Source organism: Mchenga conophoros, linkage group LG11 (genome assembly GCF_057382185.1).
Source record: "Mchenga conophoros isolate Kocher_MC1m ecotype Shallow Benthic linkage group LG11, M_conophoros_male_GT1.1, whole genome shotgun sequence".
NCBI lineage: Eukaryota > Metazoa > Chordata > Actinopteri > Cichliformes > Cichlidae > Mchenga > Mchenga conophoros.
Window position 1 is genome coordinate 19,385,830 of NC_140536.1, and position 14,351 is coordinate 19,400,180.

The following is a 14,351-nucleotide window of genomic DNA, read 5'->3' on the forward strand; positions in this document are numbered from 1 at the left end:
GCTACATCCATCTTTAATATACACTCTGTGAACTTCAACTAATGACCAGAAACAACAGAAACTGCAAACATTAAGAGTGCCATCAAAGATCATTTACTGTAATGCTGAGTATCCGTATTCTGCCTCACATCTAAAGCCCGATTGTCTGCACAACTGTTTACTCTCAGTTCAACAGAGCATTCATTTTCATTCACTTTGTGTATGTGAACCACACTGGTTAAGCGTGTCCCACTTTGTATTACATCAACAACAAGAGCGGACTGAGTGATTTGCAGGTCTGAATAGATAATGGATAATATCATCCACCATATAAATCCTGTGTGGTAACACTTTAACACTGATCAAGCTTTCATGTGAGGTCTCACAACAACAAACTGGATAATTTCACTAAAGCAAGTAACATATTAGTTTAAACCTGGGCAGCCTGATTTTGAATTTAGACACACATAAAAACAAACAAACAAAACCTCTTCAAATTTATTGCCCACAGTCTCAATAAACAGCAATAAAAATTAAGTGGTTTTTAAGCTGTAAAACGTAGGTGTGCTTTTGTTAAACTGATCCAGACTTTCTAATGTAAGATTTTACAATGAGACATGACCACCAGCTATTGCAGTGGAAGAAAACAAATGTCACCTTATACAGAGCAAAGTTTATCTTAAGAAAAATCAAGAGAAGAGACAAATTCAAAAAAGAAGAGAGCAGAAAATTAGAGTGGATTGAGACAAGAAAAGCAGAAAGGGGAGAAGAGGGGATGCAAATCATCCAAACAGAAGCAAAGAGGCAAAAAGAGGAGAAAGATTATAAAAAAGTATGGAAAGGAAACAGCGCTCAATGGGAGAGGGGAGAGACAGAGAGGCAGGCAACAGATCATTCAGTTCACGCACCTAATTTCTTGCTCAACACTTGTTTTTATGACTAACTGCACACTCAGTCAGAGACTTTGATCAGTTTGACTGAAGTTCACATGAAATCACAAAGAACTGACTTCACTGCCACCACTGACAGCAACAACAACAGGTGCATCCCAGAGAGACAGAAAAACTGCCAGATTCTAACTCACCTTCATCCTCATCGTTGGCCGTGACGGTGATGAGGACGAAGCCGACCTCCTTGTCTTCCTCCACGCTCACCTCATACACCGGTTGGGCAAATGCCGGGGCGTTGTCGTTCACATCGGTGACGAAGATCCTGACATAGGCTGTGTCTGAGTCAAAGTTGGACGGAGGCTTTGCTCAGGAATATAATTTCAACGTATCCAAACACATGCAAGACTCTCTAGACTTTCGTTTTATAAGGTCTGCAAATGATCTCTTTTATATTAATTGGACTGCAGGCCTTCTCTCTGATTGTGCGTTACCTGTGTTAGGCTGGCCCTGCTGGCCTTGTCGGGCCGACTCCGAGCCGTCCTGTGACTGCACCTCTATCAGATATGAAGCTTTCTGCTCACGGTCAAAAGAGGCTCGAGTGAAAATGATCCCACTGTGGGAGTCAATGCTGAAGAACTGAGAGTCCCCACTTTCATCCTTCAGGATCACATAGTGGATCTGAAGAACACAGAGAGATGCAGTGAAGCAGAAAAAGAACAGGAAGTAGAATATCATTAACGATCAGTACAGACGTTTCTCACCATCCCGTGCAGACCAGAGTCCAGATCAGTGGCTGACACCTGAGCCACAGACGTGCCCATCTGCGCTCCTTCGGGAACCGTGGCCTCATAGGTGGACGACAGAAAGAAAGGAACGTTGTCGTTCACGTCTGAGGGGGAAAAAAACAAAAAGAAACAGTAGAAAAAAATATCCTTTATTTTCCCACATTCATATTTTTTTGTTGTTGAAGGATCTGGCAAAAGAACACATACAGCCTGTCATGTCCATGAAAGCTGATTAAAGTGGATTAAAAACAGACAGAGAAAGAAAATGCTAGAAGGAATGGAAAAGTGAGCAGGAAATAAACAAAGAGAAAGAACAAGCAAGACAGAAGGCAAAGAGACAGAAATAAGATTGGATTTTTAGAACAGCAGTAAAGGAGATTAAAAAGTAAAGATGAATTACAGTGAAATAAAGCAGAAAGAGACAAAAAGGCAAAATTTAAAAAAAAAAGTCCATCAGAAAGTGAAGCTGGACTATGTCTACCCTCACTAATGAAAACTGAGTTATTAGTGAGGAATTATCCTCCAAACACCCTGAAGAGTCCACAAAGCAGCTTGTCAGCTCACTTTCAAGCTCCGCTAAGCCAATTACAGCGTCCGATGTGGGTTTGTTCAAAGCCAATCAAAGTCAGGAAGTGTTTTCTCCTCTTTCCTTCTCTCCACCCGCCTACAGATGCTGTTTGGGAAGTGAGTCACTGTTAAAGGGAGACGGCATGGAGCTGACACCACCGGTCGCTTCTGTTTTCTTCTTTTTCTGCCAGAAACGACCCTGGATATGAACCGCACTTCATTAATCTTTCTCTTCTCGTCATTTCCTCCAGCTTGTCTCTCATTACACCCGAGTTTCTGTTGCTCACCAACGGCTTCTTTACATTTGATGGTCAGAGCTCTGCTACTCATTTTAAAGTCCTTGTAATGGCAACTTTTAAACCACTAAATACTTTGCTTTGTTCATCAATATAGCATATTTAGAATTGTGAACATATCTATCAATATGCAAATAAGTCAATATCTCATCTTTGAGACTCACTCACACTGAGTGCATATAGCCAACAGGGGCCTTGTACTATTTAAATGAAAGAGCTGTAAGTTGATTGGTTACCTGTACAAACCTATGGGACTGAATCCACGTTTTTGACTAGCAGTCTGGCTAAAGGAGTTGAAAATGTTTGACCCTTAACCATACAAACTCACCTGTCACATTAACATAGACCGTGGTAAAGGAGGCGAGCGGCACAGCAGCGACATTCTGCACGCGCACTCTGAGCGTGAAGAAGCGCGTCGTCTCATAGTCGAGGTTCTCGGCTACCAGGATGGACGCCGAGCCGTCGGCCCGGTTTGGTTTCATGTAGAACCGCACTGGCATGTTGGTCTCCGGTACCTGACCCTCCTCCAGGTTGTAGGTCACCCTGGGGTCGCCGAGGGGAGATGTTGCCTTGATGGTCTGTTGACAGAGGGAAAAGAACAAAAGATATGTTTTTGTATCCAAAAGAACCAGCGTCTGCTTGCACATTATGACTGTGTGCGCCTGAGCTTCCTAATGTCACGGCTTTTCCTCATCACTTTGTGTGTGTCGCTTTTCCACTGAAAAAGGGGCAGAGTGATTTGAAAAGCAGAAGAAAAACTTGACAGGAAATGACACTGTGAAATATACTGATGTCATGCACACCAAGGGACAGCAAGCGTGAGCTGGCCATTGAGACTTCACAGACATGGTGGATTATACAGAACTTACCTTTGTAGTGAGGGAGAGACTGAAATTCAGATTTGAAATTCTCTCATGGTACAAACATATTTCTCACATGAGAAAGACCCTTGAAAAATAGTTGATAGCATCAAACTTGTCAAACTAGTAACTTGCTTTTCTATGTTTTCCATCTTTTCCACATTAAATATCTTGGTATCTTATTTTTATTTACCTGCGTTGATCCTCAGTAATGATCACTGTCAAGGGTGTTTCAGTGTTAAAGTACAAAGTCGGAGACTGCAGGAGTCTTGGGGACATCCTTTGAGGATCATGTGATGGATTTCAAAAGTGACTGCTGCTCAAATATTCCAGATACATTAATGAGTTATAGAGTTCTCATCAATGCTAAAGCAAAGTATCCAGCTTGCTTTGATTATCAGAGAGGGAATTATGTGGCTAATCCCAGCTTCCGTGTTGAATTGTGTATCATTTATTAATTGCTAGTAAATATATTTATGTTATTATTTATTTTAAATGAGCACCACCAAAACAAATAACTTGCTTCTCAGGTAGCTGGAAAATCTCATTTAAAATTCCTTTGCCTATTGTAACTAATATAAAAAAACATCTTTGGGTGGAAAGTTCCAACTTACTCTCACCCCAGGGTGTCAATTCATGCTTTTCTTTTAGATTGAACTGGCCATTCAGAAATATGCACAAGGTGTCCTTTGGCTTAAGTGCCAAGGTGTAAGTGCTTACAGCAGAATGGAGAGTGAGAGACAAAGGTCCTCTTTAAAGAGTGTCAAAGTCTGCATTTCGAGCTTGGATGAGCGACATCCCTGAGACTTGGGGTATTTATGATATGCCTGAACATACAGAAGTATATAGAGGACAAAATACTGTGGAAGTTGTTAGACCTTTACGTCTGAGCTTTATGGAGAAGTTTAGAACCAAGCTGTCATGATTTGAGTACACAAACCTCAGTTTGTGTTCACAAATCAGTGTTCAAGTTAGAATTGCGAAGAATGCAGCTTCTGATACAAGTACTAGAAGGCGGCATATGGGAGAAAATATATAAATGCAAGATCTATAAAAGATATCTAAAAGAAATGCTGCAAGATAAGAGATTGCAGAAGACGAATGTAGGTTTGCTCAGATCTGATGTCATGCCTTTGGGTCTTAAAATCCAGTTTGAAGAGTTTTAAAAGTTTTAAAAATGTGTGTATTTTTAAACAACCTTTAATATTAACTGGCAACACTGTTTTTGTGAAATTCAGTGTTGTTATATGTAGCCTGGTATTTGGAGTTCTTTTTACAAGTGCATCTTTTTCAAAAGCAAGCAGAGTTGGTCGTTTCTGACTAGAATAGGAACAGAGATCATCACTCAGACAGATTACATGCAGTGCCGACAGAATAAAAGATATCCCATATACAGACACTGGAAACTCATCTTCTCAAACCTCTGTTTACTCCTTTTGGGCTTCAAGTTTATAGAGACAGACTTATCTCCATTTCTGAAGCAGTTACTCCCACATTGCGTTATAATCCGTCAAAGGCAGAAGCCAAAGAAGAGTCTGTACTGGTTCATGATGACATCATGTTATCACACAGCTGCTCGTGTCGACAACGAGGTCGTACATCTTTATAACAGCTCCAACGGCTTCCAGATCTTTAAACTATAACACTCACCAGAAAAATGACACCCTAAAATACACAACTACATTTCAAAGAATGCGACGTTTTAACGGCCAGAGGTGCAACTCAGTCCTTCTATGGAAATAAAGCTCTCATGGTGAAAACTTTCCAAAATACCCAAAAAGGATTCGGTTTCTGCTTTGTTGATGTTTGTCCTTTTTGTGTTTTTTTAAAATAAAATATGTGTCTGGATCAGAGTGTGTTGTCCTGAGCTGTTCTTCTACCAGCAGCAGAGCTTTTAAGACTTGTGTTATGCTCCTGGCAGTAGACTAAACTGACCTTAGAGTGAGAAAGTGTGTATGTGTGTGTATTTATGTCCTCAGGGAAATGGAGTCATAAATCTGTTTACACAGTCACATTGTGGAGATATTGCTCCTTTCGGGCACAGAAATTAAATCATTAAACCTTATTACTATAAACCTCTTGCTTATGTTCAGAATGAGTTCAGGTTTAGGTTAAGGTCATAGTTAGGTTAAGTTGGAAGGAAATGCACAAAAAGTCAGTATAATGTCCTTTGAAGTGATGGAAATACGGTGTGTGCTATTGTCCTTCCTGACCGCACACTCCCCACCTTTCCAAGGAGGGGCTGTATTTTCCATGGCTGAGTGATGCCACCTCATTTTACAGTAAGCTATGACCTGGATTGTTAGACACACACACACGCGCGCATGAATTTCCAGTTAATTGACTCACTCTGATTTTTACCACCACAGTTTTTGTTCACTAAAGTGTAAAGGGGCTCATTTATTTAGATTGTAACTTCAGCTAAGATTCCTGTGTCCACTCAGCTGCAAATAAAATATGTCAGGTGGTCTCGGTAGCAAGCTGCGAAGAGGGTCATTGTACGAGTAACAGCAGTTAATATGGAAGCATTCTTGTATCATTAAAGCAGGAGTTTTGAACTGTTGGACAGAAAAAATGCAATATGACCTGTTTAATTAGCAGTTTTTCTGGTATTAATAATTAATGATGATGAAATATGCTTTTACTGGAGGGAGCATGCATGATTTTTTTTAAATCTTCCTACAACGACATGACTGAAAAATCAAGGAGAAAGCAAGGGCTGTCTATGCCTGCTTAGATCCTGCAGGCAGATGAGTGGGAGAGAAAAGGTTGCTGACGACCACTTACGAATAAATCTTTTCTTAATTCAGTGTAACGGTGCATCTGTCAGCCTGACCGCCACATCTATAAATGGTTCCGTAAAATGGCCACTATAAATATAAAGTACAGTCAGTACAGAATCATTTAACCCCTTTAGTTCAGGACATGGTGGCTTCGAGCAAAGACTGAAAGCAGGGGAGAACCTATCTCAGCTCCAGTGTAAGGACAAAAATCACCTCTGAACAACCGTCGCCCTTGTCGTCACTTCCACAAGAGGTAACATGTTTCCCCTGAGTGAGAAATGCTGTCTGCCACTTCAAACACTGAAACCCTTTCAGCCCTCAGACCCAGTGACCACAGCAGCTCCAACAGTCTCAATCTAATGCATTTACCAACTACTTAGTATGCTGGGATGACTACACACTCTCACACACAGAGAAAAACACTTAATTCTAACATTTAATTCTTGCCTGCTTGTATTTGCATGCATCCCTGTTCTGCAAATATTATTGCCACTGTGCTACTTCTCTACTACCTTTCAGACCATCTATCATGCAGTCTTCCTCCACTTCATCTCCATCTTATCCAGATTGCAGAACATCTCAACCGAAGCCACTTCAAGTCATTTGCTAACTGTGTTCCACTACAACTGTCTGAACTCCGGGGGTTCCCATCTCTATTTCCTACTTTTCATATCATCTGCTCTAAGATGTGGATTTTCATCAGAATCTATTAACCGAAAAGAATTTTATGTTACACGCTGTTTCTCCAATTAATTTCATCTTTACTTCCAAACGATCTCTCCTTATTATATTGATTTTTAATTGATGAGTATAAAATTGACTTTTAATCCATTTTGCTTTCCTGCAGCAGTTATAAAGGACAGATGAGACTCTGACTTTCTTGTTTGGTTTTTCCATTGGTAGTCTCTTAAAAATTTTAAACAGGATGTTAATCTAAAATCTCACAAACAGCCCGAGATGAAGGCATCCGGTTTCAGGTGAAGAGTTGCGCGAGGGTATGTTAGTGGAGCGTGGCTCAGCCTCACAGCAGGCCGAAGCAGCAGAGTGTATGGAATCAGGACTAATGAGAAATCATCTCATTAGACATCAGTGCAGCGTGCTGAAGTTAAGCTGATCAGTGTCTGCCTTCCTCTCCCACACAGATTAATGCCCGTGGAGATATCGCAGCAGATCGCTCTCAGCTGGTGCGGCTGGTGCTGAGAGTGATTCAGCAGCTGGAATACAGATTGCCCTGTCAGCTTCAAATGCTAACAGTTAGCAGTCAGCTGAAAAGGGTAAGGTGGGGTCATCAGGGTTGGTGTGTGTGTTTGTAGGGGTCTGCTCCATTTTTTGATGCTTACATGTGGTAATTACACTTTTAATGGCTCCTTTGCTTATTTATCTGGGAAATAACATAATTAGTGTTTCTGCCTCGTGTGTTTCATGTCTTATTATCTCATTTATCAGCCCGTCACGTGGGTAGCCTTATTAAACTGATACAAATCAGCCGAAAGAAAGAGATGGACGGTGTCTTCCAACCCCCCACCCCCCACTGTGCTCTCTGTTATCATATTCCCTGTGTTTTCTGGAGCTGAATTCAAAATGTAGTTGTTCTCGTTTGCATATTTTTCTAATAAAATGAACCAAAATACCACACTGTAGAATTGCCCATGCTGACATTTAACATGAGTGATTACATAGAAGGTTCTCTGGCCCATATGCCCGATGGCGACTGGATTGTTTATCTGCAGTCTTTCATAATGAAAATATGGTGATATGAAAAGGCAGACAACTGTCCATCCCTATTGCACGCTATTCAAAAAACTGCAATGCACACAGGTCAGAAATTCCTTCATTTTGTGTGATACTGCAATACATCAGACATATTCTCTTTTATCAGATGCTTGAAATGAACTTCTTTTTATACTTTCCAAATGATTTTTAAGCATCAGTGGATAGCTAGAAGATAGATTTTAAGGTAAATCTAAGAGAATATTTAAAGTCATTTGTGGCCATGAGAGAAAGTGTTTGCATAAGAGCGAACACTAAAAACATCAACAGGATGAGGAAGAAAACAAGAGGAAATCAGCTGATGAGGAGGCCTATTATAACATGCGACTCTCACACACATAAGCAGGAGATGACTTCAGCTTATTGATATGGAGATTTAATACACGCGCGCACGCAGAGCATCTTCCACCTCTGCAGCGGCTCCCTCCCTCTGCCTCGTTAACAATGTGATTAACAGACCTTATTAAGGCTGCTAAATTTAAAACAACAGTTCCTCCTCAGCGCAATTAACACCGCAGGGGAGACAAAGGAGGGAGGAGGAAGAGAGGGAGGAGACATTTCAGCCTTCCATTGTTTTGTATATGTAGCCAGGTTTGGGTAACTTAACATATTTGTCCACTGAATTTATTGCTCATAAAACATTATGTATACATGGTTTCAACATGCAGACAGATGATTCTCAGTTGATCACAGTTTTTTGTTTTTCCTTTGCCAGTATTTTGTCCAACAGTTGTGCATCTGGGCTCAGCTTTCAGGTAATACTTTTTGACAGGGAGAGCGTAGTGGAAAGATTCAGCCTTTTCTAGAGGAATGAAAAATGAAGGAGATGAAACATTGATGAAGGGAGAAAAATCTCACTCCCACAGTTAATTTGAACAAAACAAGACACATTCAACAAGGAACACATTCGTGTAAAGTGTATTCTTTCAGATGCAACTGTATCATCTGATTAAAGGAGAAAGCTCGTGTTATTTTATATTTCTCCTACTGTCAACATAAAAAGACTAAAATCCACACAGCCTTTTTTTTAATCCATCTTTCAGTACCATAAAGCTTTCCTTTCCCTAATTTAGCACCCCTCTTCACTTCTTCTCACTGCATCATACAGCCTCTGTCAGGTTAAAGACAATAATTAAACGTCTGTTTTTCTGAGGTGATAGGAGTCCATTGTGACGCTCCGACAGCAGGTGTAATTTTCTTGCTCTGCTCAATCATCTCTGACAGATGGAGCTGTGGGTGGGAACCCCAATCACCATCATCGTCTTTTCAGCGAAAACACGGTGTCGAAAAGAAGCACAACAACACGCGAACACACACAGGATTACACTTACCCTCCAACTATTTGAAAACTGACTAACCTCCATGAAATCGAGCAGCTGGAGGGTAAAAACTCCTCTACCTTCTAAACCATCAGCTTAGGAATAGGAAGCAAATTAGGATGGAGGGATCAAAAGAGGAAAAAAAATCACCAGAGGTATACAAGCAAAGTGTGTGTGCATTTGTGCGTGTGTGTGTGTGTGTGTGTGTGAGATTGCAGTGAGTCAGGTGAGACAGACTCGGGGCTGGTTTGTTGTTTGCTCGGCAGAAAATATTTAGAAGTGCTCGGTTAAACGTGCTGACACAGAGAGAGAGGGATGGATGAGCTGGAAAGTGAGGAGAGAGGGATGAAGAAGAAGAAAGAGTATCTCTAGCCTCCTCGGGGTGCTGTGCACAGACGTGAAGCAGGATGTAAATGAAATAGAACTCTTTTACTGCTGCAGGAGGGTGACTGAGTTTAAATATTTCTCCATTTTTACGAGTCATCCCCTTCTCTCGCCCATGTCACCTCCGAGCTCTTAGGGCTACTGATACTGATGAAAAGAAACGCGTGCTTCAGTTCCCAGACCGGCACCTTTTCAGTCATACATTCACAAGCCACTTTGTTATGTACACCTGTTCAAATGCTCATTAATGAACATATCTAATCAGCCAAACTGGCAGCAGATATGCTCACGATGACCCGTAGAAGCTCAAACCAAGCATCAGAGTGAGGAAGAAAGGTGATTTAAGTGACTTTGAACGCCAGACTGGATGGTCTGATTATTTCTGAGATTATTTCTGAAATTACTGATTATTTCAGAAACTGCTGATCCACTGGGATCTTCCCACACACAGAAGTCAGAGGAGACTGGCCAGACTGCTTTGGTAAGAAGTCAACAATAACTCCAATAGTAACACGTAATACAACGGATAGGCTATAGGAGCAGAAGACCACACTGGGGTCCACTCCTGCCATCTAAAAACAGCAAACCAGGGACACAATTTGCACTGACTCACCAACATTGAACAATATAAGATTGGAAAAAAAACCCTTCTCTTCTGATGAGTCTCGATTTCTGCTGTGACATCTGAGTCCATGAGTCCATCCTGCCTTGTATCAGCGGTTCAGGCTGGTGGTGTTGTAATGTTGTGGGGAGAATTTTCTTTGCACACATTGCATCACTTAAACACCAAAGCATACCCAAGTATTTTTGCTGACAATGGGCATCCCTTTAACAAGGAAGCACACCATGTCACGAAGCTCAATCCATCTCAAAAAATGGTTTCTTGAAAAGTGAAAGTTGAATGTTTTTTAGTTATCATTTTACCATTTCAGGGCTCAATGTTCTCATCATAAACTCACCACTATCTTGGCATCTCGGACGGTGTTTTCCGGCACAGTGACCCAGTATTCGGACTGCTCCCACTGTGGTGGCTGATTGTGGACGTTTGTGATGATAACAGTCAGCTCCACTGAGCTGCTGCGGTTCCCTCCATCTGAGGCCACAATCTGCTGGTTGATTCTGGATGTCTGCAAAGAGATGAACAGGGAGTAATTAAGATCAAGGAACTCGTGATTCTGATCAGAACATTTTCGTTTTAACAAGTTTTACCAAACAAATAAGGGTGTTTGCTATTTAGAATTGATTTGCCTTTAAAACTTGGTCTTGTTATCTTCAAAATCAAATTTTAATGATCAAGTAGCTCTTTGATAGTTCAGAAAGACCAAACACTTGTAAAAATTGTAAATAGTTGAGCAGAGAAAGAAAGAAAATATTGATCCTTTAGTTTGTTTGCAAAAAGTGAATCAAGAAAGTGGGTAGGGATACATTTTCCTTTGCTAAATTATTGACTGAAGTGCTGCTAAAAAGAAAATGAGAGGCAGAGAGAAGAAGAACAGAAAGGAGATGACAGTGACAAAAGAAGAAGAACAGTAGGCATCATTCATCGCCGACGTTAGCTTAACAGACGGATTCGCTTCATTATGGATTTTCAGTTTGACATTGTAAGATTGTACTGAAGAGAAATCAGACACACATAATGATGACAACCATTAAAGATTTAAAACAACAGTCTGTTTGATGCAACTTTCATTCCTCACGCAGTGGAAACATCAGAGCAGCTGTTGCTGTTGGAAATAACTTTGACCTTGTGACCTCATAATATCCCAGTTGTGTTTAATTTTTTGCATTGCCTTGTTTACATGCTGAGGATATGCTTTTATGTGCATATTATCCAGCTTATTACATTTATTCATTATTAAAACAATGTTTTTGTGTTGTGATATGGCCCACCGTCTGTGCTTTCATGGAAATAGCACAAGGTCATCATAGCTGGACAGGGTTTAAATAGATTTAGGGTGACATTTACAATTGGATTGGGGTGGCTTGGAAGCTGTTGGGGTGAACAAAGTGCATAACCGCTGTGCTTGAATACCCTTCCTATAAGCCACTGTTTCAGAGAATTATAGGTCCATTTCCAAAATCCGGCATTAGTGAAAACTACTAATGATACTTATGCACTTAGATAATGGTTAATATTACATTTGAATCCTGCTAGACTTATCTCCAACGTCTGATACCACTAATCATACCATTCTTTTTAACAGATAACAGAACTGTGGTGGTATCAATTCAATTCAATTTTATTTATATAGCGCCAAATCAAAACAACGGTCACCTAAAGTGATAACTCATCATCATCAGTGCCTTGCTCTCAAATGGTTTTCATCATACTTATCTGACACATATGTTAGAATTCATATATATGCACCTATGGAGTGAAATGCGCCTCAAACGTGTTGCAAATGTATAGGACATGATTTACAAATGTGTACAATGAATTGGTGTGCAACTTTTAAGGACTCAGGAGCTCATGCCTCGATCCGCACACAAACACGAAGCATTCTGACCACACGTAAAACTACTTTACAAATGCATACATCCCGACCTGAATAAATACTATTCATTTACGCACAACCTAGTAAGTTCGTCTTCCGATAATTTTAGGTTTCAAAAACCTTTCTGTGCGTATCCTAAAACTACACGTAACATCTCACAGAGATACTCACAAATCAAGTCGCATTCCACATGGGGCTTTGAGACAAATTTCAGCTGTAAGATGCATTCAAGTCCCAGTGTAAAACTGGGACATCTGTGTTTTCACTGCATACGTGGCATTCTCTCTCTTTTTCCCCCAAATAAGTAGGATGTTTCTTTTTCTAAATAAACAAAAGAGCTCGTAACCTGTTTATTAGAAAACATGTTACAGTTACAGACTGTACTCTGCCACATGCTGAAATATTCAGGATCATTCATTATGCTAACATTAATGTTAGCCTACTTTCATTAAAGAATGGTAAGATTATCATCAGTGTTATTCCACCTGGATTATATCTACATTCAAAATATACAGAGATTAGTTCGCATATACTCACTGCAGAGGATGATACACAGTGATGCACAATCATGGTGTCCCCCCATCTGCAGCTGAGCATGAGTGACTTTTCCCACTTTTTCCAGCAGATTATTTCAACCATATATAAACCTCTATTCAGACTGTGAAGTAATTTGTAACTGTGTGTTTTGAAAGTGCTAATAGTGTTATTATTATAATTCTAACCCTTATTGTAGAGATTGGATCTTGCATCTAGTTCACTGTCTGTAATTTGTTGCAGGGAGTCAAAGCACAAAACATTGCTCTTTTTGAGGATGGTGTTCATTTCCAGGACGTTTTAGCAATTTGTGAGAATGAAATGAGACATTTTTGATATGAGAAGTAATTTTGTAAGTGTGGACACTTGCAGACATTGCATCATGCTGCAGCATGAAGAGGCTGCTGATGTGCTTCTGACCTGAGAGATTGGGTGGTTGACATAAATCCACCCAGTGCTGGGGTTGATGTGCAGGTAAGCCGGCTTCTGTCTGGACAGTGAATAGGTGATTGCCGCGTTGCTCCCCTGGTCATCGTCATGAGCTGCTGCTCGCAGGAAACTAGTTCCAACTGGAGTGTCTTCTCTCAGAAAGTCTGACAGGGAAAACATCAGCTGTCATATGGGGAGCGAAGTTCTACTAGCACCAGTTTGAGTTACTGCAACTCCTACTACTATTACAGGAACCGCTATGGTGAAACACTGTGTATGTCTAAAGCACGAATACCCAAATCATTACAGTTGACTGAAAGCAGTGTAACATTATGTTCTGTGTTGGTAAGCAGGTATTATAATAATGGAAACACAACATTGTGCCGGATCAGCAGTCTGTCACCTCATTTTGTCATTTCTGGGTCTCACTGTGCAAAGTCAACAGATGCATTTTTAAATTTAAGAACATAACCTCCAATCCTGCTGACTGTGATGTGTGTCAGCGCTGATCAGACAACAAAAACAACGAGCAGCGACGAGGTGCATTTGCCTCTGTAAGACTGCATTTCAAGCATTATGTCAATAATAATGTCCTTTTCACAGTCACGGGTCTCACTGGATACATTTCAACTGAATAATCACATCAGATCCTGCTGAGTCTAATGTGTGTCACAGAAAAACAACCAAAACCAGCAGGTGGAGCAAACACAGGATTTTCCTTTCAGGGTTCACTTTGACAAACAAAGAATCTTACATCACCATGGTGAATTTCTTTTGTTTATATTATGCCAATTAACATTAATAGTAAGATATTTTGCTGTTAGCATCATTCTCAATACACAAAATGATTTCATATTCTTTTTAGATTTTTTTCTCTTTGTTGTACTTCACATCGATTTATGTGATTGATAGTTGTGGAATTGCTTTTTTCTTTATTAAATGTAAATCTATGTCATATTCATATGGTTCTTGTTGCTACTCCTATCTTGCTTGGTTACACTTAAAACAGCCCAGAGTTATAACAGGTACCAGGGAACCCGAGCCCTGTTTAGTTCTACAACCAGAATTTACAAGCAGAAGTGATGTTTTACATTCATTTATTGAAGTTTCAGTTTGTGCCTCTTTTCATAAAGTTGTTCATATCAACTGTAAATATGACAACACTTAACATAAACATGGTCTGGGTTTGCATTACCAACCCAAAAGATAGCTGGTGATTGTGTTGTCTCCTTAAGCAGAAAATCTTTGCACTGAAATACA

General features: G+C 40.3%; 1 protein-coding gene across 1 annotated transcript in view; it reads right to left on the reverse strand.

The window, feature by feature from the left end:
• The window catches only part of LOC146563938 (neural-cadherin), a 154,900-nt gene that overhangs the window by 51,474 nt on the left and 89,075 nt on the right, over window positions 1-14,351 (reverse strand). Inside the window, exons 11-16 of the mRNA XM_085291324.1 lie at window positions 13,083-13,255; window positions 10,593-10,760; window positions 2,846-3,095; window positions 1,631-1,758; window positions 1,361-1,547; window positions 1,064-1,207 (exon numbers count right to left, since the gene is read on the reverse strand). Coding sequence (XP_085147450.1) covers window positions 1,064-1,207; window positions 1,361-1,547; window positions 1,631-1,758; window positions 2,846-3,095; window positions 10,593-10,760; window positions 13,083-13,255 — 1,050 coding nt within the window. The remainder of the gene's footprint in view (window positions 1-1,063; window positions 1,208-1,360; window positions 1,548-1,630; window positions 1,759-2,845; window positions 3,096-10,592; window positions 10,761-13,082; window positions 13,256-14,351) is intronic.